A 27,980-nucleotide genomic window follows, 5' to 3' on the forward strand; every position below is an offset into this window, starting at 1 on the left:
AGCAGGGACCCCTAAGGGGGGCAGCTGGATTGTGTCTGGTTGTCTTCCTCGAAGGCGTTTCACTCCCCATCCAAGGAGAGGAAAGTTCTTGCCTGAGGAGCGAAATGTCTTCAAAAGAAATAACAGAAGTTTCTGCAACTCTGGCTGGGAAGCCAAATGTTCTCCAGGGGGAAAAACCCCCCAAGAAAGTCCAGCTGCCTTTTGGGAAGGCGCCTTTGGGGCAACCTTGACCTGGAGGGCTGAGACGCTCCGGCAGGAGGAAGAGGCGGCTGGCCCAGCAGAGGAAGGCTTCTCCTCGGGGAGGGGGCTTGGAGCAAAAGCCCCCCCCGCCCCCATTTCCTCTGTGGAAGGCGCCACTAGGAGGCCATGGGAGGCCCCTGAGCCCCCTCCCCACTTTCCATCTTCCCCAGGGAGGCGAGAAACGCGGAACGAGCTGAACTGGGAACAAAGGCAAACTCAGGCCAGCTTGAAGTTATGGGACATTTTTTTATTATTTTTGTGGGGTTTTATTAATTTTTTTACAGGCTATTGTTGTACCCGTTGCTAAAGCTGCTGATTCTGCCATAAAACTAGAACAGAAAGTTCCCCAGAAGTCAATTCCCTCCTCCTCCTCCTCCTCCTCCTCCTCCACCACTGCTTGCCTACCTCCCAACCAAACCAGGCAACCCACCACCGCCTTACATGGACAGCAGGCTCAGCGGAGGGAGCCTGAGACGCAGCTACATGAGTCTGACCGAGGAATGGAGAAGCCAGGAGTCCACTGGCCGTTAGGACTGCCCTGTACAACGTGGCCTGTTCTGGAGTTTGGTCCACTCTGGCCGCAGCTTAACCATAGAGATCGTCATCGTTGTCTTCACTGTAAACGTTGCCTCCGCCGCTGCCTCCGGTGCCCTGGCTGGGTCCAGCGCCCCCCTGGTTACCTGATGGGAATCTGCCAGGAGAAGCACAGCAGGGGGGGGGGGAGCAGGTGAGGGGCCAGAAGAGCAATGGGGCCGCAGGAGGGGGCTGGGGAGCCACAACTCCTGCGCCGGGGCTTGGAGTTAACGGAAGCCGGGTGCCAACCCGGCTGGAAAGCCACAAGGGGACCCCACCCCACCCCACTAGGGGGCAGAATCTCCTCCCTCAGGGGAGGCAGCCGATGCGGGAACGGCCTTTCGGGCGTCTCTTTCCGTTCCTCCCTTCCAGCTTAGCTGTTCTCGCTTTGCTACAACCCCCCCCCCTCCTCCTGCCCAGACCACAAGGAGCCTCAGGGGCGTCTCCAGGTGCAGTCGGAGGTATGGAAAGACGCTGGGAGGTGGCAAGAGGCCAAGAGACCCAGGCGGGACTGGGACGAGCAAGGCTCAGCCCCCCACCCCCCCACCCCCAGGAGGGTTTGGTCAGGAAACCAGCTACCGCCACTCAACCCTTGTAGTAAAAACCGGGGGAGGGAGCCGCAGGGAGAATGCGCCAGGGAAACGTGGCTCTGCAGGCCCCTTGCCAGAAGGGAGCCTCACCTGACTGGCTCGGGGAGTCACGGGCGCCCAGGTGAGGAAGGAAGCAGAGGCTCCCGGCTCCGCCATCCACCAAGAGCAGCCCTCCCCGTTATTACCTGCCAAGTGAGGGTGCTGAAAGGAGGGGCCGGGGGGGGCAAAGGGCACACGGGCAGCGTACCTGAAGCTGCCAAAGCCACGGCTCTGCTGCAGAGTCTGTGCAAACATCTCGTATTTGCGGATGTCATTGTCGCTGACTGACCGGCGGGCAAAGCGCATGGCTTCCTCGAAGTGATCCCGGCGGATCTCGGGGACCGGGTCGTCCTCTTCCACCTCCTGAAGCAGAGCAAGGGTGGGTCTGTCAGCACAGCTGGAGGTCAGGCCTCCCCCACCCGCCCGCCCGCCCGCCCACCCCTCGCCCGCCCGCCCACTGCTCACCATGGCCGAGGGGTTGGTCTGCCTCTCCCGCTCCCGCCTGATCTCGCTCTCGATCGACTCGCGGATGGCCAGCTTGCACGCCCGCTGGCAAATCTCCGTGAGGTCAGCTCCCGAGAAGCCATTGGTCATTTTGGCCAGGAACTCCAGATCCACGTCCTGAGGAGCAAGGAAAACGCCCCGTCTCGCGTTTGCCCCTCCAGTCCCCTGCTGGCAGCTGCCTTTCGCCCACCCGCCTCACAAACAAGCCACCCAACTCGGGGGAAGCAGAAGGGGAGACAGAAGCAGGAATAGCTGCCCCTGTGGGAGACCCGGAACACGCTTGAACTGCCTCTTCTCCAAAGCGGGGAGCCCTGCGGGGGGGCGAAAGCCTCCCAGCACTGCTGGGCCTGGCTCGACTCTCCGGCTCTTCCCAGGGAGTTGCCAGGGCCTCGGGCACCCCCTCCTTCCCCTGAGCCCCCTCTGGCCAGCTGGCTGCCCCCCAGGAGTCCCTCCAGAGAGTTTGCCTTGAAAGGGGCTCCTGGGTTCCTCTTTGCCGACGGCCCCTAACCCCCAGCTGCCCCCGGGGTCCACGCTGGGCTTAAGCTCAGGGAAGGAAAACCCAGAAAGCACCTTCTGGATTCTCAAAGGATTGTCCTGTTCCCCTGAACAGGGACGGAAACCAACCCGGCTCTGAAATTAGGCCAGACAGACAGGAGTGGCAGCCTTCCCTCCCTCCCTCCCTCTCACACACACGCCCTCTGATGCCAACTTGCCTTGGCGACGGGCGACTTCCGCAGGTTGGCCTTGAGGATGGCCACGCGGGACTTCTCATCCGGCAGAGGAATGTAGATGAGCTGGTCCAGGCGCCCAGGGCGCAGGATGGCCGGATCAATGATGTCTGGCCGGTTGGTCGCGCCAATGATGAAGACGTTCTTCTTGGTCGACATGCCATCCATCTCCGTGAGGATCTGGTTGATCACCCGGTCGGCGGCACCACCACCATCGCCAATGTTCCCGCCTCGGGCCTTCGCAATGGAATCCAGCTCATCGAAGAACAGCACGCAGGGAGCGGCTTGGCGGGCCTGGCGAGGGGCAGGCAGCGCGTCAGTTGCCCAGGCGCCAGAGGCTGCCTCAGCCCTCAAGGGCTCCTGGCCCACTGCAGTCCCTCACGGGGAGCGTTCAGGGCCCGCAACCTCAAAAGGGTCCCGGAACTGGGCTCTGCCTATTGTGCCAGTCCTTGCACTCGTACCCCTAAAGCCTGCAGGGCTTGGAAACTGCTGCCCAGTTTCAGGATTTCCAGATTCCCTCCGACACAGCCCCCCATTCTTCAGATCGGCTGTGATGCCCGGAGAGGCAGCACTGCAGCCACACAGACGGGACCCTGGGCTCTTCAGTGTCCCAAAACAAAGCTAGAGCTCTTTACAATGAGGTCAACGGTTCCCAGAACTCCCGAGGATTTGGGAGGGGCGGCAGAGGCCTAATTCCTGGGCTGACTTAAGGAGAAAGTCCTTTGCCAGGAACAGCCCCCCTCTCCCCCACCCCAGCTTAACCAAAGACGCAGCCCTGGACTCTTGTTTCTGCCTGCGCCCTGTGGGCCCCGTGGGCCCTGCCCCTTCTCTCGGGACTCCCTCCCTGCCTTTGCAAGTTGGGCGTGGCTGTTCACTGGCTCGTGCTTGTGGGACAGAGGGTGGGCTGCCTTTGCAGGGAAGCGTGGGGCAGAGTCGTGCTGGCTGTTGCAGGGCCACCTGTTGGGGCAGCTAACAGGGCAATAAAGGACTCTTATCGAAGCTCCCCTCTGCCTGGGCAACCTGGGTCGTAACGCCAAGCCTCCCACCTAGGCCTCCAGGTGAGCGGAGGGGGTGGAGGAGAGAAAGCGGAGACTCACCTTATCGAAGATCTCGCGCACGTTGGCCTCCGACTCTCCAAACCACATGGTGAGCAGCTCTGGGCCCTTGATGGAGATGAAATTGGCCTGGCATTCATTGGCAATGGCTTTGGCTAGCAGGGTCTTTCCGCAGCCAGGGGGCCCATAAAAGAGGACCCCTTTAGATGGGGTCATGCCAAACTTGAGGAATTTATCCGGATGCTCCACGGGGTACTGGAAAAGGAAGGCACTCAACGTCAGCTCCAAAGAGAAAACCAGGAGAAAGAGAACGACCTGGGCACAAAACCTGCCCCCATCGGCTGCCACTTCAGAGAGGACGAACCAGGTCAGACCAGGGGCAGGAAGAAGGCTGCAACTAGTTCCCAGCTATCGTTCATTTCACCGTCAAATGGACACGGCCATCCCTCTCATGGGAGGGGACCCTGGAGGCTAAGCAACCTTTCTCCTCCCTCCCACCAGTGGGGAGATCTCACTTCTGCTAAGGTTGCAGCCATGCTTAGCCGAATCCGCTTGCAATTGTCCCCAACTCATGTTTACAACAAACGCACTGGAGGCAGGTAATTTAAAGGTGAAGCAGAAGGTAAACCGTATTATGATGAAGGTGCAAGCATCAAAGCAATTCTGCAGCTAAACGCATTAATTTACTCTTCTGGAATTTGGTTACTGCTGCCCCCAAATGCTGTTAAAACAAGCTTGATGGCTGCTTTTTGGCCCACCTAAAAGCTCCCCTCACAGGGCCTGGCTGTGTTCCAAAGGGCTCTGAACCCTGGCTCCCCACCCACCCACCCCCGGGCTTTGGGTCAGAGTGAGTGAGTGGGTCCTGTGTGTGTATAATTGACTTTTATTTTTTGCTCTTCTTCAAAACATTTGGGTTCTTAACTGCTTTTTCGGGTATATCACCAAGTGATGCAGTTGGGGGGGCCTTATAAGGTCAGCATAAATCACCAAACAGGGGAACCTTACATGTATACAAAGATTGCACAGGCCCTGGAAACAGGACCATTCGACACACAGACTTAGCCTCCGTTTTTAAACAGAGAACAGCCGGGAGAGGGAAGCCGGCCATGCCCCCTGCAGCCCCCGGGCCCCCCGCAGCCTCACCTGAACCAGCTCCTGGAGTTCCCGCTTGACGTCTTCCAGGCCCCCGATGTCTTGCCAGGTCACCTGGGGCACTTCCACCACGGTCTCGCGCAGGGCGGAGGGGTTGCTCTGGCTCAGGGCCCACTGGGGGAGAGAGAGGGGGGGGGGTGCTAAGTTCGACCGAGGCCGTTCCCCCGGAGGGAGGCAGGGGAGAGACGCGCCCTCGGCCGCCTTACCCGGAAGTCGTCCATGGTCACAGCCAGGGAGTTCATCACTTCAGCATCGATGGTCTCGTCTTCCAGGTCGATCAGGTCCATCTTCTTCCGGATGGCCTGCAGGGCCGCCTCGGAGCACAGCGCAGCCAGGTCAGCCCCCACGTGGCCGTGGGTCTCGTTGGCCACCTTGAAGCAGAGGGGGGGGGGGCACGAGTAAGGATCTGCCCCTGCTCCGAGAAAGGGCAGTCCGGCCTCTGCCCCCACCACCACCAGGAGGGGGAGGAGGTGGAGACCACAGGGATGCCCAGGCCCGCTGGGTCCTCCCTGAGCCCGGGCTACCCAGGCAGGCGGCTGGAGTCAGTCTCTGGTTTTGGGCCAGGGAACCCCCTGGATTTAGCCCTGTTTGGAGAAGGGGCTTTGAGAGAGAGAGAGAAATCCCCCGTGTAAAATGCCAGCCGTGACCCAGTTCTGAGGGTGCTCCGACTCCACGGGCCTGGGGATCCCCCTTCTGGCCGCTTCCTTCAGGTTGCCTAGGCCAGTTCCCGCCCTTAGCGCAGCTTTCCCACCCAAGTGGGGGCAGGTCTGTGGGTCTTGGGGCAGGAGAGAGAAAGGGGGGCTCATCGGGCCGGCCCTTCTCCTTCTGGTGGAGACGGCCCCTCCCTCCTCCCTGAAGAGCCTCCAGGCGCAGCCCAAACTATTCCCAGGCTAAAATAAAAGGCGCCCTCCGTCCTTGTGACCCCGAGGAAGTCCTCCACCAACACAGAGCAAGGGTGCCAGCACGGGATCTAAAGCTCCCAAGGGGGGCTGGGGGGAGAAGGGGATTTAAATAAGCAACCATCGCTTTTGGCATCAGTAGCAACCGCCGTGCATGTGGCAGTCTCCTCCTTTCACGTCGCTCTGAGAGAAGCGGAGCCCGAGCAGCGCCTGAAGCTGCCTGGGTGACTTGGCCAGTCGCTCTCATCAGCACAGCCCACCTCACAGGGTTGTTGTGGTGGGGAAAATATAAGGAGGAAGGAGTATCAGAGAAGTGGCAGGCGTGATTCCTGCCATGAGAGAGAGAGAGAGAGAGAGAGAGAGAGAGAGAGAGAGAGAGAGAGAGAGAGAGAAAGAAAGAAAGAAAGAAAGAAAGAAAGAAAGAAAGAAAGAAAGAAAGAAAGAAAGAAAGAAAGAAAGAAAGAAAGAAAAGAAGAAAAGAAAGAAAGAAAGAAAGAAAGAAAGAAAGAAAGAAAGAAAGAAAGAAAGAAAGAAAGAAAGAAAGAAAGAAAGGAAGGAAGGAAGGAAGGAAGGAAGGAAGATACCCACCTCACATTTGTTTTATCTCTGTCATCATAACTTGACTACTAAGTTTATATTACATCTCATAATTATGATTTTAGAGAACCAACCAAACCCACCTGCTCCAGATCAACATCATCGGCCAACTTCATGTTCTTGGTGTGGATCTGCAAGATCTCCAGGCGGCCAGTAGCGTCAGGGATGCCGATGTCCACCTCCCGGTCAAAGCGGCCTGCAGTGGACCAAGAGCAGCCCTCACCGTTCCGTCTCCTGAGGCAGACCCTAACCCTCCGCAGCACCCAAGAGCCGGCGGGGCTCAGGCTGGGGGGGGTTGGGGGGGCAGCTTCACACCCATCTTTTCCCAAGGAACCCACGGAAAGGGGTCCATCAGGGAGACCCTCCAACTGCCCTCCTTCCAGCTCAGAAGAGCCACCAAGTATGAACCATGGCTTGCTCCCAAATGCGGGGCGGTGGTGGTGGTGGTGGGGGGCGCGTAGCGAGCCCAGGCATTTTCTCAAGCACCACTGGCAACAACCAAGAAGCATATTCTGGAGTGGGGGAGTCCTGTCCCCCCACCCACCCCGCAATCCCCAGTTTGCAGTTGAAACAAGGAACAAGCGAGTGTTCAAAGCCACAATTTCTCTTCTGGCCCATCTGCATTTAGCAGAAGATTCTACACCGTATAATGACTGCAATGTGCTTATTCATGCAAGCAGATTTGCCCTTATAAACGTGAAAAAGTACACGGGACAAACAGAACCGCAACTGGTATCAGCCGAGTATTATTTCATTTTAAGGGAATGAACCCAACCGCAGAGTCCACCGGTCTGTAAGCACCGGAAGCCTGAAAGTTCCCCGGGGCTTTTGACTGCTGGCACAGCGGTGCTCCGCGGCCCGGCTGTGGCAAGAGGACACTTGGCAGGCCGTCAGCCGCACCCGTGTCGCTCGCCCGCATCTCCCAACGGGCAGCCCGCCCCCCCCTCCTGAAGGGAGCAAGCTCAGTTACCGAACCGCCGGAGGGCTGGATCGATGCTGTTCGGTCTGTTGGTGGCAGCCATGACAATGACGTGGGCTCGCTGCTTGAGGCCATCCATGAGGGTCAGCAACTGGGACACGATGCGCCGTTCAACTTCCCCGTGGGTCTGCGGAGAAACCAGTCAAGAGAGAGTCAGGCAGGGAAGGGAAGGGAAGAGCTCGGCCTCAAGGAAGGGACCCCCAAAGAGAACACCGGAAGGAAGGCTTAAAAGCAGATTAAAGTACTTTATTTTAAAATAAAGAGCCTGCTGACGCAGTGGTTAGAATGCGGTACTACAGGCTCCTTCTGCTGCCTGCTGGCTGCCTGCGATTTGGCAATTCGAGTCTCACCGGGCTGAGGGTTGACCCGGCCTTCCCTCCTTCCGAGGTGGGTCAAACGAGGACCCAGATTGTTGGGGGCAAAGAGGCTGACTCTGTAAGCCGCTTAGAGAGGGCCGGAAAGCACTGCCAAGCTGTATAGAAGTCTAAGGGCTATTGCTATTGCTAAAGTAAATATGGGGAAATAATAAATAAAAACCAAGAAACCAGCCCCTAAGGTTACGGCGAGAGAGAGAGAGACGGGATCAAAGGCAATTTTAGTTCACAAAATTAGAGACTTCCTCCTTTGGCAGTTTAGACTGGAAATGGGTTAATCCAAAGAACAAACATCTAAACATCCTGAATGCCGAGTTACAAGGCAACAATTCCAGGAAAATCCCACTTTCAAAGGCCCCGCCCTCCGAGGCACAAGGAGCCCCCACCCGCCCGCTCCAAGCCCACCTGTTCCAGGACGCTAACTCCCCGGCCTTTCCCATTTTCTCAGTGTTGTCCTTTCCTTATACCTGGCTTGCTTGCTATGCTGTCAATGGAGGCAGATCAGAAGAGGAAACACTTAAGTGGATAAACAAACACCCTGGGCGCGCTGGGGTAAATCAAGCCATAGGTGTGGCTCACTGGCAAATACAGGTACAGGTTAATTCCCCACTTAGTGACAGTAATTGAAGATCCCTTGCTAAGCGATCAAGCTGTCAAGCACAAGGGCAGGTGACCGTTATCGCTTGGCAAGGGCAGTTCCCCATGGCTGTGGCTAAAGAAGGCAGGGAAGTGGCTGTTGCTAGGCAGAGGGTGGTGGGTGGGAGGCCAGCGAGGCACGATGGATGCGGGCAGGGCAGGGCAGGGCTGGGGGCAGCTGCCCAGGGGCAGGGGAAAGGGCAAGCCACCTCCCAGAGAACTTGTCTTGGCCAGCCTCCCCAACGCCTTCGCTTCCAGGAGCCAGACGACCAGGTTACTGGCCACTGAGCGGTGGGGCCACAAGGCTTAGGACGCAGCATTGGAGGCCAACTCTGCCCACTGCCAGGAGGCTGATCCTGATGGGGCTCGAGGTTGACTCAGCCTTCCATCCTTCTGAGCTAAAACGAGGACCCGGGTTGTTTTGGGGAGGGGGGAGGGGGAGGCTGACACTGCAAGGTGCTCAGAGGGGCCCGTAAAGCGGTCTATAAGTCTAAGGGCTTTTGCTATCACAAACGTCGATCCTGTGACAGCTGCAACCGCCATGTGGGCTGGCTGTCAAGGGCCCAGGTGGTGATCACGTGACCCTCAGGGACAGCTGGACGTTTGAGGGATCCCATTACAACAGGCAGAAGATGAGCGGGGGGGGGGTGGGGTTTGGGGGGGGGTTGGAGAGGTTTTCCGGACTGACCTCAGGCAAACTCAGGAAAGAGAAACCACCTGTTTGGGAAACGGTTCTTCAGCCGGCCTTACGGCCGAGTCCCTTCCCTGCCTTCCCCTGGGGGGGGCTTGGGGCTCTTCCCCCCAGCAGTGCTGCCCCCTTCCCCCCTTCCCACCTTCTCCCTCTTTGGAGCAATGGCATCCAGCTCGTCAATGAAGATGATGGCCGGCGCGTTCTTCTCGGCTTCCTCGAAGGCCTTGCGCAGGTTGCTCTCCGACTCTCCTGCCAACTTGCTCATGATCTCGGGACCTGTGGAGACGCAGGGAGAGGGGCACAGCCTGAGGTCCCGGGGCCCCCAATGCCCGTGGCCAAAATCGGACCCTGCGGAAGGCTGGACGGCCATCCTGTCCTGTGGCATATTTCATGCAAATTCAACAGAAGTGGACGCCAAATGAAATCTAGCTTTGTTTTGGTTTAAATCCTCTCCCCTGCTTCGGAGAGCTTAACACTAGAGATAGTCCTCAACTTATGACAATAGAGCCCAAAATGTCTGTGGCTAGGCCAGACAGTTGTTCAGTGAGTTTTCCCCCCTTTTATGCCATTTCTCATCACCTGTTTAGTGAATCACCGCACTTGTTGGGTTAGTAACACGGTTGTTGCAATGGCTCTCCCCAACTTCGCCTATCAGAAGGTTGCAAAAGGTGATCGTGTGACCCTGAGACACTGTGACCGTCATAAGTATGAACCAGCTGCCAAGTGCCTGAATTCTGATCACGTGACCGGGGGGGAAGGGAGGCTGCAGCATTTGTAAGTGTGCAGAAACGGTCCTAAGCCACTTTTTCTAAAACACTGAACGTTGACTCAACGAACGGCTGTGAGTCAGGGGCTCCCTGTCCCAGCCAAGGGGCCGTGCCTTCCAGCCACAAAGCCCTTCCAGTTCAGCCCGGATAGAGATGTACCTTAACATCCCCACCCCCCCCAAAAAAAATAATAATAATGGGGAAGGGGGAGGAGCCTGCTTCTTTCTGGCTGCACTGTGAGGCCTAGGCCCTTCCCTCCGCTTCCCTGAGGCACCTGGAGGTTTCCAAGGACCCCGGCTTCAAAGGCGACTGCACGAGAGCGTCTCTTTCAAACTCCGGGATGAAACGCCCAGGAGGACAGAGAGGACAATTCGGATCTCGTCACTTAAAAAGGCCATTGTGTTCTACACTGAGTTTCCTGCTGTGTTTCTAAACTCTTCCTTTCCATCTCTCACCGCCTTGCTTAGTTTTTAATCGCACGATTAGCTTTAATTTTGCTTGGGGTTACTAACGAGCCAACCTTTGTAATGGCAACCAGAGGAATCAAGGGACTGCGTGTTGAAGGCCCCATACCTGCCAGGGGTGGCAACACGGCCTTTTCTTTCAGCCACCCAAGGCCTGCAGGCCGAGAAGGCCCAGGCAAGGCTACTCACCATTGATCAGGAAGAAAAATGCTCCGGTCTCGTTAGCCACAGCTCTGGCGATCAAGGTCTTCCCGGTGCCAGGCGGCCCGTACAGGAGGATCCCACGGGGAGGCTGGAGGGACAGAGACACGTGACGACCAAGGGCCGAAAGGCTCCTGGGAGTCCACGGGGTCTTTAAGTGGCTGAGGCTGGACACGCCTGACTTCAAGCTTAAGCTTGAAGAAGGTATTGCACGGGGTGGGGGTGGGGCCTCACACAGTTCCCCCCACCCACCCCCGATCCTGAATGTCTTCAAGCGAAGGAGCGGCTGGCCGTAGGGGAGGGGGAGAGCGCCTGCCTCAGGGCAGCTCAGCCTTCGGGGCCAGAGCAGAGCCTCACCTTCACCCCAATTGCCTTGAAGAGAGCCGGGTGTCGAAGAGGGAGCTCCACCATTTCCTTGATCTGAGCCAGCTGCTTTCGGCAGCCTCCGATGTCGTCATAACCCACTTCGTTCAGGGATTCCTCTTCATCCTGGAGGCAATAAACACAGAGGGGAAGGACTGTCAGGGAAAAGCAACGGGATCGTCTCCTTTGCATCTCACCAGCCAGGAGGAATTTAGTCGCGCCTGCTTTAGACCCAGGCGGCCCTCCTCAGGCGGGGGCGGGGACACGATGGGCCCTTGGCGACCTCTGGACTTCAACTCCCAGAATCCCTCAGGCAGGGGCCTTGCCAAAGCCCACAGGTCATAGAGGGACCATCGAGAGGCCAGTGATCGGTAGGAAGGGCGAGCCTGGGATCTCTCTGGAACAGGGGTGTCTATCTCACAGCCTATGGGCTGGAGGTCTCATGCGCTGGCCACACCCACGCCCCGTTTAGCAAAAGGAGGGAAAAGTCGTGATACGTCACGTGATGCTGCCGTAAGTTTGACACCCCTGATCCAGAACAATGGCATGTCGAGGTAGCCCAGGGTCAGGTTATCACATCCCACATTTCTGTCGTTTAAGACTGTTCTAATTTTCACTGATTTGAATGAATCCGATTCTTGTAACCCTTGTAACCCTGAGCATTTCCTGTGTTTCTTGGATGAGGAATCCACTGATCCCTGTGCAGTTAGTTCTCGACTTATGACCATTTGTTTAATGGGTCAAAGTTAAGTCAGCCTTGGAGAAACCAACTCACGACCTGCATTCACACTCACGACAGTTGCACGAGCCCTGCAGTCATGGAATCACAATTCAAGGGCTTGGGCAACCGACTCGCCACTGGTTTCAGCCTCTTGCGGTCAGGTGATCTTTTAGGGCAAAAAGTGCCCATCAGGGAAGCTGGATTTGCTTAATGTGTTATACGATTTGCTTAATGACTGTCATAAAAATGTCGTAAAATCAGCTTACAAGCACCATGACTTATGACAGAAATCCATCTACAAAACCGTTGTCATAAGTCGAAGACCACTTGTGGTTGTTTATCCAATAAAAAATCCTTTGTTGTGTTATTGCCAATTGTCTGGTTCCTAATTTAAGGGCACATTTTCCTACAACAGCTCTGGCAAAGTTCCCCATCAAACGTTGTTGGGAAAGCTTAACAATCTTGGGATCAGTGTAACTATGTTGGGTGGGCTGGTTGCTTAAACTATGTTGGGTGGGCTGGTTGCTTAAAAACGCAGAAGGTTCAGAAACGGCCATTTACTGACCTTTTCAGGGGGTCAAAACTGAGCATGATTGTGAAGGGAATCGGAAAGACCTCTCTAAAGTGGCTCAAGAGTCCAGTGGAAAATGCAATAGGATTCCAGGCGCTGCCATGTACTGAATGCTTCCCACACGGTGTGACGGACTCTTCACCCAGGAAAATAAAGACCGTGAGGTGAGACTGGTCATTCAGTCTAACAGCTTTAAAAAAGGGTTGGTTGCTTTCATGGAAGACACGTCTACGGATGGCTATTAGCCTAGGAAGCCCCATGTTACTTCCAGCTTCGGGGCAGCCAGAGGGCAAATCCTGGTTCCAAGGGAAGTGGGGCAAGAGAGAGAGAGAGAGAGACTGCTAAGCAGCCCCCAGCGTTAGCTCTTCCAAGGGTAGCTGGGTGCTACCACTGGCTGTTTGCCACGTCATTGCTTGGAAAAAGGAGACCGGCAAGACATGATGGCGATACTGGATAGAACGTTATGGATGGTATGGAGGAGATGAACGGGGACAGCCCCATGGGGGTGGGTCAGCCAATGGAGCTGGCTGAAAGGCCAAAAGAGAGCCACTCCTTCAGACGGTGCACCCTTATTAACCTGTGAAATCTGTTGTAACCACCTTGTAGCATGCGGCAGTGGCTTTAAAAGGGGATCATAGCACCAGCGCAGCACGTAGACTTGTACACCGCTTCAACATGCTTTACAGCCCTCCCGGAGTGGTTTTGCAGAGTCAGCATCCTGCCCCCAACAATTTGGGTCTCCTCATTTGATCAACCTGGGAAGGCTGGAAGGCGGAGTCAACCTTGAGCCCCCACAGGATCAAACACCAGGCTGTGGCAGAGTTAACCTGCAATACTGCATTCTAGCCAGCAGGGCTCGTCATAAAACTGAGGGCTCCAAACGGGGCTTTCAATTCTGAAGACTCGGCACCATCTCCAGATTGGGGGACCTTTCTCCAAACCCCAGGCACAGGGGAGCAACCACAGAAGGGGGGGGGATGTGTGTCTCGGGGTCCTGCCTGTGGGCACCTCTGAGGCCTCCAATGTTCCAACACGGGGGAAAAAGAAACAAAACCCAAAAGCTAAATTATCCTTGCTTGAGCTAGCAGTGTGGCTCTTACACTCTTATATTCAAAAAGCACAGTTTACAAACTCACAACGGCCGGATCGGCACGAAGCCAAATCTAAATCATCTTTATGAGGCTTAGTACCAAAGTTCGTGCAGGTCTATTTGCAACTATACTTCTGACTCCCAACTTACTTCCGGGTGAGCTGTTGTTTGGACAGTACCCACCAAAGCAGCCTTCTCGATATGCACTGGTATTAAGAGAATGCCAGAGATGGAAGGGGACCTTGGAGGTCTTCTAGTCCAGCCCCCTGCTCAAGCAGGAAACCCTCTACCCTTTCAGACAAATGGTTCAAAGCCTCCCGGGATGGAGGCCAGTCGTTCCACTGGTTAATGGTTCTCACTGTCAGGAAATTCCTCCTTAGTTCCGGGTTGGTTCCCTCATTCTTCAGAGGAACAATTGACCAAAGCCCCCTCCAGAAAGGCTGGGGGTGGGGGGTGTTAGGAATATGAGTCACCTAACAGCTATTTGGGTTAGAAATATATAAACCAGGATAGACATTTTAAAACTCTACCTTTAAGAAAATGCAAAACTGTAATTAGGTGTGGTTTCTCAAATGGCCATAAGATGGAGCCAGAAACCTGGGTTGTCTTAGTCTGAGTCTCAGAAGAGATTGTATCTCTGTTTCCTTCTGTTGGAAAGTATTGCTGTTCCTCCATTTTTCCTAACTGACTGATATTTTCTGGATTTGATGTAAGTCTGATACTGAACTGTTTTTGACACTGGACTTTGTTACTGAATTATCCCTGGATTGTAAAAACTGACTGATTTACCTGTGAATGACTTTGGACTGCTTGTTTGGACTTTGCTTAACGTTTCTGGAAGTAAAAACCTACATTTACTGTACAGTGTATCTTGTGTGCTATATGTGTGTTATTCAAACACTACTCTCACATACGTCTCCCTGTATGCGCTCATTCTCCTAACGGGGAATTACCTCAACAGGGGGGATATATCTACAAAGATCCCTCCACAGAAGCTCCCCCCTCTCTCGGTACCGAAGGGGGCTATCGGTCCCCTCTGGCAGTCCTGCCGGGTCTCTCTGCTGAACTCACCTCTCGCTTGATAGGTTCTCCCTCACAGTGAATCACCGTATCTGGAGCGACTATGCAGTAGGGGCTGGGGTCCGTCTCCACCACCTTGAATTCCACTGCGCGCATGCCTCCACGCACCAGGAAAATGTCCCCTGAAAGCATTAGCACATTCATGAGAGCCCACACACTACAGCCGCCCCTGAAACAAGTAAACTTGTCACCAATCCATTAATTAGTACTGATATGTTTAGAGTTTTGCAAGATCTGGCAATACAATTTACCTGTGAAACATATAATAATATCATCTACTATATTGTTTAGTCTGGTTACCATAGCAGCCTCTGAAATTTTGACAACTCAGAATGCACTGGGAAAGGTTTTTATAGAAGCAAAACAAACCAGCATTAATAATGGTACGATATCATAAGTGTGGAAAACAAGCAAGGCTAAGAATGAAGAGTATCATATATTAGAAAAGATTTAGGCAGCACCAGCTATATTTGTTTTTCAGGTTTACTGGATTGCCCGACGGAAGTTGAAAAAATGCTTCCCTGTTAGATAGTCAAGAAAGTGGAAGGCTGATCTATGGTTTGTTTGGATTCGTAGGCACCTTTTTTTAAGTTTACTATACTTTATTGTCATTGCACCTCGTACAACAACATTAAATGCCATCTTCAATGTACATTATCGCTATAAAAACGAAACACAAACACACATCCTTCACGTTCTATACAACTGAATTGAAAACCCCTGATATTTTTAGGAGGTTCTTGAAGGAAGCATGTTAACATATTATGAAATTATTTCCTCAGACCTGGAGTCTGAGGGAACGGGAAAGATCCAATTCATCTCTGTGAACTGGACCTTTATCAACAGAGGGAGCATATCAGACAGCATGAACCCATCGGATCTAGATTGAATTTGGAGATGTAATAATTGGAGACGTCGTAATGTCACGTAAAGGTATACAGTAACTGTGATTCCTGTATCATGGAAAAGTAAACTAATTCTATTTTTGTTTCCCTTTTCTTTCCAGTTCATTTTTCACATTTATTTTAATCATTAGCCTGCTTTATTTAATCTTTTTACATATAATCTTGCATGAAGTGTTTAAATTGTATTCACAAATTTTGTATTTTTTATCTTAATTTGTAGCTAATGGAAAAATCAATAAGAACGTTTTAAAAAGAAGCGTTCTCAGAGGCTGTCACAGTCATCCAGTTGTCCCTGAGGAAGCTCAGGTATCCCAATCCAAGGGGCACATTAGACTGGCACCACTGAAGAAGCCAGTACCTTGGTCTTTACTGGCACTTACATAGTGCCTGGTGAGTAATCAAAGCCTTTCAAATACAACCATTGAGCAAGAAAACCCCGGTATGGAGGAAGAGCCATTAACCAAGACCGCAAATGGGAAGGAAGGAAGATTTTGCTGGCCTGCGTTTAGTCTGGAGCTTCCTTCAGGGATAAAAGTAAACAGAACTCCGTGCTCATAAGCACAATCCATTCAATTGCTTTCTTTTTTTTTTAACAATGGATTTTTCCAAATTGGGGATAATGCACCTAAAGTCCCCTCATTTTGCAATCCTTCAAATGGTTGAGCTTTTCAGAATAATATGGAGAGAACGTCCCTCTGGGGCAGAATGACCAGCTCTCAAGCAAGGCAGACGGACACGCGTGGCCTGCCAGCTGAGGAGCGTGCTCTGCTAGGCCACTGGCTCTTCCGGCACTTCAACCTGCGAGACCCGGAAGGCGGCTCGCCTCCTCCTGCTGCCAGGAGCCCCCCGCTCAGAACTGCAGGCTTGTCGCTGTGTCAGAGGGGAAGGTTTCCCATCTCCAGGCGTGTCCAACTCTTAGGGGAACGGTACTCGCCTCTCTTTTCTAGCCGAGGGAGCCAGTATTATCCGAAGAGGCTTCCGTGGTCACGTGGCCAGCATGGCTGCAGGGCAAGGCACACAGAACGCTGTTGCCTTCCCACCTGAGCGGCCCCTATTGATTACCTACTTGCAATTGCAGGCTTTTGAACTGCTAGGTTGGCAGGTTACGGGGTTAGGATGCTGCGTAGAGGGGGGTCTTCTTCTATACTTGAGATGCTGTTGACTTGGAGGTGTAACAGAAACTATGCATGCATCTTTTAGCTCTCCTCGACTGTTGGAAAGAGACCAGTGACTACTACTGGTAGTAGAAGGAATCACAGAGGTGGTACTCAGGCACTGTAACCTTAAAGAAACTCACCAGCAACAGGGGAAAGAAATCTTACCGACACTCCCAAAACACAATGGTGAGAGTCGGATCCAAACCCAGCCAGAGAGGAACCCTTGCAAATAAAACCCTTTCCTGACCTGATCGAGCTTTCAATAGCACACACCCTTTGGACCACAAACCCCATAATCCCTGATTTTAAGAGGACCCAAGGGAGGTGTGGTTAACGCTTCCCCTCTGGATATTGCAGAGCAGGGGCAGGAAAGCCACGGCTGAAAAAAAAGGCAACGGGAGGCGGCCAGGGGTGAGGGATGCTGGACTTGGGGGCTCAGCCACCCCCAGGGGGGTCAAAGGCTCACCCAGCCCCCCTGCAGCCCCCCCACCCTGCAGGACAGGCAGCAGGAGCCTGCCAGAGCCTCCCTTCAGGGTAGAAGCGACGTCCCGAACGAACGAAGACCCACGGCTGGGCGCCAGGGTCCTTTCCTCCGCAGCCGGCGGCTCAGGCAGTTACCTTTTCTGATGGGCCTGTAGGCCTCCAGGAAGTATGGCTTGAGGTAGACCTCAAAGAGGTTCCCAGTGATCCCTTCCACGGTGTCATCGATGGGCAGCACGTGGATGCGCTTGCCGTACTTCACATCCGGACAAGGCTGGATGCTGGAAAGGGAGAAGGGCCCCCCGTTTATTCCCGGCTGTGGGCTAGTTCCTACCAGCCTCAATGAAAAACCCTCCCCCTTCCCAGCACTCGGTGGCCCCTCTGCTGAGCCTCCCAGGAGGGAGCCATCTCTCTCTCTCTTCCTTCCTTCCTCCCTCCCTCCCTCCCTTCCTTCCTTCCTTTCCTTCCTCCCTCCCCCTCCCTCCCTCTCCTGAAGCAGCAGCCTCCTTTCACTTCTTCAATACATAAATAAATATGTGGCTGACCCGCCTCCCTGGATGGGACTCCAGGCAGCCTACAACTAGCACTTAAAAACAATGTCACAGGTATGTTTTTTAAAAAAATCTTTAAAAATTCAGGTAGTCCTCGACCTACAACAGTTCATTTAGTGACCGTTCAAAGTTACAATGGCACAGAAAAAAGGGACTCCTGACCAGTTTTCACGCTTACGACCATTGCAGCATCCCCCGTGGTCACTTGATGCTTGGCCACTGACTCCTATTTATGACGGCTGCTGCATCCCTGGTCAGGTGGTTCCCTTTTGCGACCTTCCCACAAACCCAGTCAATGGGGAGGCCAGATTCCACTTAAGGACCATGTCAATAACTTAACAACTGCAGTGATTCGCTTAACTGCGGAATGAAAAAAAAACGCGAAATGGGGCAAAATTCACTTAACCGTTTCACTCCGCAGCAAAAATTGGGGGCTCAATTGTGGTTGTAAGTCGAGGACTGCCTGTCAAAGCAAGGCTGCAGGAGGAGAACGTCCACCTCAGCAGAGGGCAACCCCCCGTGCAGGCTCCCCAGGGCAGCCGGAAAACCCTTCCCAAAGGCTAAGAGGGGCCAGCCTCATCCCGGGGAGGGGGAGGATGTGCCCGAGAGCCTGTGGGGGGGGGGGCACAGCAGGAAAGGCTGGGCCCCACCAGACAGAACCCCTTAGCAGCAGCAGCAGCAGCAGCAGTTCTCTCCTACTCAGCCTGATGGGGTGGGGGGGCTGTGATTGGGGAGAGACTCGGATAGACTGCGCTGTGTATTTGCGTTGGGGGCCTTAAAGGTTAAAACCGGCATCTTGACTTGCATCCTGGAACAATCCGGCAGCCAGTGCCGCTCCTGGAGCAGAGGGGAGCGTGTCATTCTAGGGACCCAACCGCTCTCTCTCTCGGTGCAGGTCATAATCCGCTAAGCCAGGGCTTCTTGGCCACTTTAAACGGTGTGGACTTCCAACTCCCAGAATTCCCCAGGCAGCTGTGATGTGGGGGTCCACAGTGGCCAAGGCTGAGACGCCCTGCGCTAAGTTCTTCCACCGCAGATGTGGAGGCTATCCGTGAGAGAGAGGGGGGTGGGGGCTGGGAGGGAAATTCGGCCGTTGGAAAGAACGCGAGTGAGCAAAATATTAGCTTTCAGCTGCTCATCGGTTCAATAACTTTGCAGGGTAAAAATATAATCTATCGATTCCTGGCGACCTCGCGGTGCATCTTTGCGATCTTTTCCCTAAAAGCAGGAACTTCTCTGAACATCCCATTAGAGCAGAGCCACGAGGAACAGACGGATTTGCAAGCAAGGGGCACGTTTTGCAAAGTCCGGCTGCTACTGAAGGAGACTAAAGCCCCAGCAGACGCCTTTGTGTCCGTCGGCTTCAGAAACCCCGTTAAGCCAGGGGTGTCAAACTCCCTTTCATGGAGGGCTGCATCAGGGCTGTCTTTGACAATCTGGGGGCGGGGGAGCCCTGGCCACCTCCACACCACTCGTGTCGGGGGCACCTGTGGTGGCCAAGTGCTAAGGCAGGACTTCCCTCAGACCCTCACTCTCCCCCATTATAACCTCCTTCCTTCCCCTCTTTCTTCTTCCTTCCCCTCTTTCCTTATTTTTCCTTCCTTGCTCTCTCTCCCCCCATCTTTTTCTTTCCCTTCCTCAAATGCCAAGGGGGAAAGATTTCTCCTTTTTTATTCTGTTTTTATTCTGTTTGGCTAGCCCACTGCCAGCCAAAACGGAGCCCAGGGGAGCCACGTGCAACCCCACCTCCACCCCCCGGAGGCTCCGCTTTCGCTGGCAGAGGCACCGCAGCCCTTTGCTGTCCGCAGGGCAGCCCCCGTGGGCCGGATCCAGCCCTTGGGTCTTGACTCTGAGTCCCCTACTTGAAACCCTCCCAATATCCGGGTCTGGGCCCCTCACCTGATGACGTCTCCAAGCCGCACCCGCAGGTTGTTGCGAACCACCCGGTTCATGCGGATTTTCTCATCTGAGCAGGAGTCGTCGGAGAGCACGATGCAGACGGCCTCTCGCCTTTTCTTGCCTTTGAGCAGCACTGTGTCTCCCCGGAACAGCTGCAGTTCATCCATCTTGGCCTGCCAGGGAAAGACAAGCCCTCTTAAAACCGGGGAACCCGGGACTGAACGTCGCTCCCTTGAAACTGGCTGTTCCTTCAACTTAACTAGGGCCACCAGACAGGCAGGGCCTGCTCTCAAGCCGGGGCCTCCACCCTGGGCCACGTTAAGACTTGTGGACTTCAACTCCCAGAATTCCTCAGCCAGCTTTGACCTCTGGGAGTTGAAGTCCACAAGTCTTAACGTGGCCAAGGCTGGAGGCCCCTGCTTGAGAGGAGTGGGAGTTACGCCCGTCTTTGAGTATTCTGGGTGACAATTAGGGAATCTGTGATCCCAAGGACTCCTGAACAGGTTAATAAAGGTAGTCCTCAACTTACAACCACTATTGAACCTAAAATTTATAAGTGAGTCACTAAATGAACCGTTGTAAGTCAAGGACTACCGATACAGTTGAATAGTTGTATTAACTGAATAGAAGCGCCCAAAGAAAGATGAGCACTTTCATAGGATGGGGATTCATTCTGTTCCTGCCAGACTTTCGAAACAGGGATCCATGTTGTATTCTGGGTAAAACAGGACTTTGGCCATGGGAAACACCAGGAGCCCAGCCAGAGAGGCTGGTGGGAATCTTAAATTTTCCACGCTGGGGAGAAAAAACTAGCAGTTGGTCAAGGATCATTCCGTATTTTTTAGTCCTTTTTAACAATCGCATAGAGACACATCTGCCCTCCTCTGCAACAGGGAAGAACTGTAACCCTATGAAATGGGGGAGGTACTATTGGGTGGATCAATTGTGAGGAGCCCAATTTTTGTTGAGAAAGAAAAGGGTCAGACGAGAGCAGAGCAGCTTATAAATAAGTTCCTCCCCCATGAATAGCCTGAAGAAGCCGCTCCGCTTCCTTCTGGGAAAATTTCCATTCGTCTGCCAAACAGCTCCCTACTATTTATGTAGCGCGCACACACACACACACACACCTGCGACAGTGACACCACACTGTTGTCCTCATTGATTGCTTCATCAACGATTAACCGATTGGGCCGGTTCTTCTGCTTCAGAATCGCAGTTGATAAGTCATCAGCTTTGGAACTGTAACCGGAGAAAGGAGTTGCTGGTGGCTTTGGAAACAGAACCACACCCCGTTCTGGCTCCATTTCATCCACAGGCCGCTGCTTTTGCTCTTACCCAACCTGAAAACTCTGAAAACTCTGAAAAACCAGCCTGTCGTGTACCACATAATACAACGCAAGGGCTAAAAGTATTTTAAAAGGCTCAATTGGGTTTCTGCTAAGCGGTTATTGATCAAAAGTGTTCACAAACCACTTAATCGCTTACTACACCACTTAATATCCACTGCAAAAATGACTAGCAATTTTGCTCCAAGGGAAAAAAAAATGTTTGTAGCAGCAGCCCTTTGCGGCAAACTTTTATCTGACTCTCAATATGGGGGATTTCTGGCCAATTTCAAACAAGGATAGCACTTTTCTTTAAGCCTCTTGGTTCGCGGAAGCGTTAAGAAAGAAGTGACACCACTGGAAGAAACCGTTCCTAGAATTCCCAACGGGCCCCTCAGGTGCGCTTAAGCCGCCCCGTCTCTGTGGAGGAGCCCTTCCTGCCTCCCCTTGCTTGCCTTTCGCTCAGGGGTCACCAGACCAAGGAGAGAGAGGCTTTTATCTGCCTACGTGGGCACTTTTCAAACTCCTTAAAGGATGTGACTAATAGCAGGCTGACCTTTGCTCCGGAAGTGAAAGTGCCACTACCTCCTCTGGTGTGCAGGGCTCCCTAGCAAGTCGACTCCTGAGCGTGAGTCTGCACACAGCTACAATCTTTTTTCTCTCACAAAAAGAAATGACCCAGGGACACTTCCTCCAACTGTAGACACACAAAAAAGACCCAGAAACCATTTAAGGCTGGCAGCTTGAGGAGGGCATGTCCTTACGACCTCCTGGTCAGGTACGTGCCCCATCAAGCATTACTCAGCCTGCATTTCCCAAAGGTGCTTTTTCCAAAAGGGAAGTTTTTCTGGGTTTTTCCCTCCTTTGAAAATGTTTCACTTCTCGTCCTAAAAGCTCCTTGGATGAGAAGCAAAATGTCTTCAAAGGAAAACCAGAACGCCCAGTTGCCTCTTGAGGGAAAAAAAGGCACCTTTGGGGACACCCAGGACCTGGGTGATTCAGGCCGAGGATCTCCACGGACCTTGACTCCACCGGCGGATTCCGCGATGCTGAGTTTCAAACGGCTTCTGTGAGGTCCCCTTTAACTACCCCCCTAAGATCACAGGCTACAGACCCAGACAAGCTGGAGCCCAGAGGGAAGGTCCCAAGAGGAGGAAGGGCAGCCCCTCAGTCACTAGCTGCTCCAATGAGATTAGGTGGGGCGGGTGTGTGTGGGGGGTATGTGTGTGTGAGGGGGGGGAGTAAGGGTTTACTGAAAAGGGTCTCTTGCAACTCTTTCATTGCTACAAACAGAATATTATGAAAACCCACTAAATTCTTTACGCCACTTGTTACTTTATCTTTAAGCAGAAGTTGACAGACTTCAGTACAGCCCGTTACTCTTAACCTATTATTTCTTCTGAAATATCCGATCTGAGCTGATTTCTAGTAACACCAGTGATAAGGATAAACAGGAGGCAAAACTGTATTTCAGTCCACTAAGGTGACGGGCGAAAAGCTCCTGACACTGAGCACATCCAAACTGACTGGGCATCATGGTTTTAGACTCCCCGTCTCCAGGGCCAGGAGGGGTCAGAAGGTAGAAATGCTGAGGACAGAATTCCCGCCCCCCCATCCGGCCAGCTGAGCCAAGCGAGGCTGCTTGGGAGTCTAAGGGAAGAGATGTTGACAGCATCAAAACCTCAGCCAAATGGAGGTAATAAAACGAAGAGAGCAGACGCAGGAAGGACTCCCTGAGAATCCATACAGCCCCTTTCCGACTTAGCCAGAGGCCACTTCGATTTCCCCATCGTTTCAGGGCCTGATTCAAGCCCTGATGACACAGCACTAACCAGCTCAGGTTTGGGGGGGATGTTGTTGACTTGAAGCTGCTCAGAAAACTGTCCCTGGAGCCCCCAGGGCAGCTGCGACCTGAGGAGAGGAGGAGGAGGAGGCAGGAGCCCAGGGGGGGGGCAGAAAGCGCCCAACTGAAGGGGCCGCCTGCCCTTTCTCGGCTAACGTGGCAAGAAAGCTGCCCCCCCCACCCCGGAGTTGGGCTTTTCTCCAAGGCAGGGGAAGCTGACACAGGCGGAGCCTCTGGGTTGCCTGCTCACTATTAAATCACAGGCAGAAAACTCTTTGGGGCATTTATGGCGGGGCTCTGAGAACACAAACACCGTGAGCGAAGAGCTACCTTTTGTCAAGGATGAGCCATCCACCCACCCATAATAACGCTAAGTACCTGCTGACAGCTCCCTTCCTCCTCCGGGATCCTGGGTGCTCGCTGAGACTGACCTTGAGCCATCCTCGCCCATCCGTACCTGCCCTCCCTAATTTCACGTTATTCCATTTTAAAACAGTGATGGAACTTGGGAAGCAGGCTCTCAAGACTTTTTACGTGATGCCACTCTGCCAGATTACAGCTCCTCTGCCAAATGACCATCTGGAGTGCCCGGCGGCACAGAGGCACTGACAGTGTGGATTAGCCAAGCCGTTTCAGGGGCACAGACCCTCCGCTTGGGCCAGCAAGCCGGCCTCTAAACAGATCTGGGTTTAGGCAGCCGTGGAGAAAGAGAGAGCTAAGATTTTCTACAGAAACCAGAAATGAAAGTCAGGTGTGAGGTGATACTGCGTAAAGTTGGCTTGGGAAAGGCTCCCTTTCTCCTCCCCGCCTGTCTCCACCCACAGCTGGGAAAGCTTAAGGCTGACTCCCTACTGGTAGTCAGGGCGGGCTCAGAGGAGAACACCTGCCTGGGCTCTTCCCCAGTGCAGCACCTGCTCCGACGGGGCGATTTCAAAGTGGTGAGAGTCTTCCAACTACACAAGCAGCCAAGGGTGGCCCCTGATAGGATTAAGTGGCCTGTCCCTCTCCACCAACCCAGGGAGCTCTGGGAGCCGTGGGGGTCCGAGTGCGGCACTGCAGGCAAATTCTGCACACAGCCCGGAGTTTGATCCTGACTGGCTCAAGGTGGACTTTCACCGTTCCGAGTGATCAGCAACATGAGGATTCTTGGGAGGCCATATGATGAGACTTTGGAAACAGCTTTAGAGAGGGGGGTAAAGCACTGTGAAGCCGTATATAAACCTAAGCGCTTTTGCTATAAAATAGTCTTCAATCTTGGCAGCTTTTTAAGACTGGTGGACTTCAACTCCCAGCCAGCCAATTGAATTGGAGTTTAAGTGCCCCAGCCTTAAAGTTGCCAGGGTTGGAGACCTCTGGCCTAAAACTAAGAATGAACGCAAACTACCACCGATAAGATCTCAAGGCTGAATTTGCACCAGGGCAGTAAGAATGACGAAGCAAAGTCTCTGGCTGTGGCTATCTGGCCGCTTTAAAAACTCAAGACCAAAAGCCCTGCTACGGGGCAGCTGTGAAGTATGGGGGGATCAAATTGCTTGCCTCTGCTCACAGCTGGAGAATAGCTGGCCGTACATTGCTGAGAGGAGGAGGCATCCATCTTGCCTAGATATCCAAGATCAGTTTGAGCCAGGGGACCCTGAGGAACTGGAGAGGGCAGTCCAAGCTATTAGTGCAGCCACCTATGAACCGGATACCTGGCCAGTAAAAGTTGCAGGGGAGGCCACAGGAAGCTGATTTGCATAGTTCCTGGGGGGGGGGTGCTCCCTCCTCCAGAAGTCATCCCCCAGCCTACCTCTTTCAGGCAATTATTGCTTGCACCCAATCTTCCCTTCTAAGCGAAGCTATTTGCAAGGTGCTTGACCAATAGCCAGGGAATCCTGAAAGGTCTGATCTAAACCCAGCTGGGATTCAGACACGGGCACCAGACAGAAAATGTCAGAAAAGGCACCCTAGGAGATCACCTGTGGTGGGGTAAGAATAGATACAAGAGTCTTGTTTTTGCAGTATGTCTTGGTAGCTTGTCCCAAAGGTGCTTTCCCAAAAGGCAACTGGACCTTCCAGTTTCTTTTCCTTGAAAATGTCTGGTTTCTCATCTGAGAAGCTCCTTCAGTTCTGAAGTTGAAACATTTTTAAGGAAAAAAACCCAGAAAGCCCAGTTGTCTTTTGGAAAAGCACCTTTGAGACAACCATGACCTGGACACGGACACGGACACCTTGGGGCCTCCTCTGGATTCCGCTGACCACACCATCCTTCTGGACTGGCTCTGTTGGCTGGGATTGGAGGGGGAGGCACCATTTTACAAGGGTTCTCCTCTGAGTGGGCTTCAGGCAGTGAGGGGAAAGAGCCAGGTCTGTGGGAACTTCCAATATGGAATTGCACAATCCCCACCCGTTAATATCTCAATGAAACTTTGGAGATATTAGCGGGCATCCAACAAGGTATGTCCACTAATGCACAGGTGCCCCCTTGTTATAAACTCTGCCTGGACCGGAGATGCATTTAGGAGTCCTGATTCAATGTCTGGATGGGAAAGATCGGACACAGGCCAAACCACAGTAAGACGGAGCAGCTGCAGATTCAAAATCCTACAGCATCTGCCCTGATTTGACGGTAGATGAGGCCACACTGCGTCCCGTGGAGTTTGCTGGCAGTTTAAGAGGGTTGCACCTGCCATAGTGCAATGGGAGGTCATGGCCAGGATGGTTTTTGCACAAATACATCTTGTGTGCCATCTGTGGCTCAGAAAACTTTGTAGTCATTCACCCCCTCATCACTGAATGGCTGGACTACTGCAATTCACTTTACATGGGGCTGCTCTTGAAGATCCTAAGGGTGACTTTTAAAACAAGCAGCGTTTTGAGAAATATGTCTCCACATTTAGACTGATGTGTGAAGGAGGCAACGCCTTCACATGCCCAAATTCCAAACCATTTAGAGCTGTAAATGTGTTGTGTGCTCCAGTCCATAATGGAATGCGCCCTATGACCAGCTTCTGTTATCAAATTCCCTCCTCCAAGTGATTCCACGTTAGTTTTGAATCGTCTTCAGCAGCAGCTCGGTGAAGAATTCCCCGCCCTCATTGAGACATGGGCCATTTTAGCCCAGTTCTCAAGATGGAGCTGGCCCACCACAGACGGCCAGAAGCCACCGGGTGTCGGAGTCCAGGTCGATGAAGGGGGCCTTTCAAAGGGAAAGCCCCTCACTCCAGAGCAGTCAGGCCTCAACTCCTCAGCTGTACTGATCAAGCCAGGTCAGGATTCCACTTCAATTACTTAGCTGGTGCCCATCTCACTCTCTCTCACTCTCTCTGTTTTTCAACTTTGGCAACTTTATGAATCCCCCAACATGCTTGCTGCCAAATTCTGAGAACTGAAGTCCCTGCATTTTAAAAGTACAGGGGTTGAGAAACACTGCTCTGGCCCATGGCTCAGAACTTTACCAGCTTCCACGGGATGCAACTGAGAAGAACTACAGAAATGAGTAACAGATGCTGACTGATGAAAATCCACCGATATTGAATCATCTTCCCCAGCTGTTTCAAAAGAAAACTGATCAGCCTGTCACAGAAATAATTCTGCAGCTTTTCACAGGCTACTGGCCACAGGCTAGGTGGGCATCCCTTAGTCTGATCTAATGGTCTTAATCTCATGCAGACACAGATGACCAGAGCTACTTTAAAAAAGTAGTTATTACATAATATTCAGAGATCTAGAAAGAGAAGGAATCATTCTGCCAATAGATTAAAAAGCAACAAAAGGGAAAGATTTCCTGCCTATTTTTTTTTAACTAGTGATTTACCTAAGCAGCTAGGAATATTTCTAAAAACTGAAATAAGACCGAGAGAGATCTAGGCTTACCAAGGTGACAAGCAGACAACTTTTCTAACAAATGCCTTATGCCACTTACCTTACATAGAAGAGAACCTGTCCAAATGTGGCATTTACAAGTTCCACTGTATGCTTGGCTAGTCCTTTTCTAGCAACTTCCACAAGCCGAGATGGACAGGAATCCAAGCAGCTTGCAACTGACCACCTTCCTTTAATCACCCACATTTTGACCTCCCACCCTCTGCCAATTCAATCAAGAAAACCCACTTCAGCAGAAGAGGATGCAGGCAGCAGCTCAGGGTCCGGCTGCTCTCCGAGGAAGCTCCGTGGCCCAAAGGCCAGAGAGAGGGAGGGAGGGAGAGAGCACCGAGGGCTCCGAAGAAGGCACCCCTGACCCCCTAAGTCGGCAGAGGCAAAACAGAACCCCGTTTCTAGCGGAGCATCATCTTCTCTTCCTCCCAATCACACCCGCCAGCCACACACCCGAGGGGGCCGGGAAGGCGAAGCCGGGAGCCTCATCCACCTCTTGCTCACTCATCTATTCACCTGCCGCCCTGAGCCTATCCTGCCCCCCCTCGCCCCCCCCTCCCTGCCGTGATGGTGCAGCTCGTGGGATTCTGGGAGTTGAAGTCCCTTCTCGGACGGGGGGGAGGGACCTTTTCCAACAGGCACCCGGACTCCTTCCGCTTCCCCGCTTCAAGAGGCTCCCGGCTTGGCGGAGAAGGGGAGGGAGCTCCAGGGGCCTCTGGGAAGAAAGCCCCGCCATAGATCCCGGCCGCCGTCCGAGGGATGCCTGGGGCACAAGGCCCGGCTCTCCTCGCCCGGGAAGCCCGCGGGGTGCGGCGGGGCTCCGTCCATCCCCTTTAAGGGCCTCCCGCGTTCACACGACCGACTCAAAGCGGCCCCACAATAAACCCGGGGGGGGGGTCGGGGTTCGCCCTGCGCGGCTCCTAAGGGAGGCTGAACCTGCCCCGCCAGGCGGGCGAGGCCTCCCGAAGGCCACCCGGGCCGGGCCGGCAGGCCGAGAGGCAGCCTCGCCCGAGCCCTGCGGACCCCCAAAGGCCTTTTGCCGGAGGGGGGCCACCCCAGCGCCCCCCCCTCCGCTCCCCCCCCGGCGGGGCGTGTCTCTCGGCCACCAGGCCCCGCCGAGCCGTTCCGGAGGAGCCCCGCGGGCGGCAGACAAAGGCCGAGCGGCGCCCTCGCCCGGCCGGGCCCCCCCGCCGCCCCCCTCGCTCCCTAGGACGGCCAGGGGGATCCGCGCGGCCTCCGGGGGGGGACCAGGGCCGCGGGGCCAACGTCGCCGCCCGCCGGGACGTGGCTGTCCTCCTGCTGCCGGCGCGGGGAGGAAGGCCGGCCGGTCGAACGGGGGAAGCGAGCCCGGCGGCGGGCTCGGGGCAGGGCACTCACTCGGGTCCCGAGGCCATGGCGGCGGTGTGGACTGGCGCGGCGGCGGCGGCGGCGAGGGTCGCTTCGGCTCTGCCTGCTCCGCACTGGGTTTTTCCCCTCAGCGATCAGCGCCGACTCATCGGGGGTGACGCTCCGCCCGGCGCGCTAGGCCACACTCTGCCTAGCAACAGGTGGCGCGACGACCAATCCGAAAAATACAGGCGGCTGCGCGCGACCAATCGCAGCCCCGAGTCGGAACAGCTTCCCGCCCTCCCTTAATGAGGAAGCTAGCTCC

General features: G+C 54.0%; 1 protein-coding gene across 2 annotated transcripts; it reads right to left on the reverse strand.

Annotated features, from left to right (window-relative positions):
- Positions 1 to 466: 466 nt before the first annotated feature.
- Positions 467 to 27,832, reverse strand: VCP (valosin containing protein). Of its 2 annotated transcripts, none has more exons than XM_026720792.2 (17): positions 27,707 to 27,832; positions 20,434 to 20,545; positions 19,307 to 19,479; positions 16,995 to 17,137; positions 14,306 to 14,436; positions 10,847 to 10,978; positions 10,478 to 10,580; positions 9,200 to 9,333; positions 7,348 to 7,483; positions 6,461 to 6,573; positions 5,088 to 5,252; positions 4,873 to 4,995; positions 3,772 to 3,984; positions 2,660 to 2,968; positions 1,908 to 2,063; positions 1,651 to 1,805; positions 467 to 931 (listed from the first exon to the last, which is right to left on the reverse strand). In XM_026720792.2, exons 1-17 carry the CDS (start codon positions 27,721 to 27,723, stop codon positions 826 to 828), a joined length of 2,421 nt encoding a protein of 806 aa, XP_026576577.1. In that variant the 5' UTR covers positions 27,724 to 27,832; the 3' UTR covers positions 467 to 825. The 2 variants fall into 2 exon arrangements, with proteins under 2 accessions (XP_026576577.1, XP_087783739.1); XM_087927613.1 differs by lacking the exon at positions 27,707 to 27,832 and adding an exon at positions 22,853 to 23,244.
- Positions 27,833 to 27,980: the final 148 nt, after the last annotated feature.

Source organism: Pseudonaja textilis, chromosome 2, assembly GCF_049901715.1.
Source record: "Pseudonaja textilis isolate UNSWEBS1 chromosome 2, rPseTex1.2, whole genome shotgun sequence".
NCBI lineage: Eukaryota > Metazoa > Chordata > Lepidosauria > Squamata > Elapidae > Pseudonaja > Pseudonaja textilis.

Bases quoted from the DNA above. Each gene is read 5' to 3' on its own strand.
- VCP (XM_026720792.2), bottom strand. The intron at 6,574-7,347 runs GTAACTGAGCTT...GGTCCACTGCAG, and splicing joins TCCAGCCCTCCGGCGGTTCG to GCCGCTTTGACCGGGAGGTG. The intron at 2,969-3,771 runs GTGAGTCTCCGC...GCCCCTCGCCAG, and splicing joins TGCGCGAGATCTTCGATAAG to GCCCGCCAAGCCGCTCCCTG.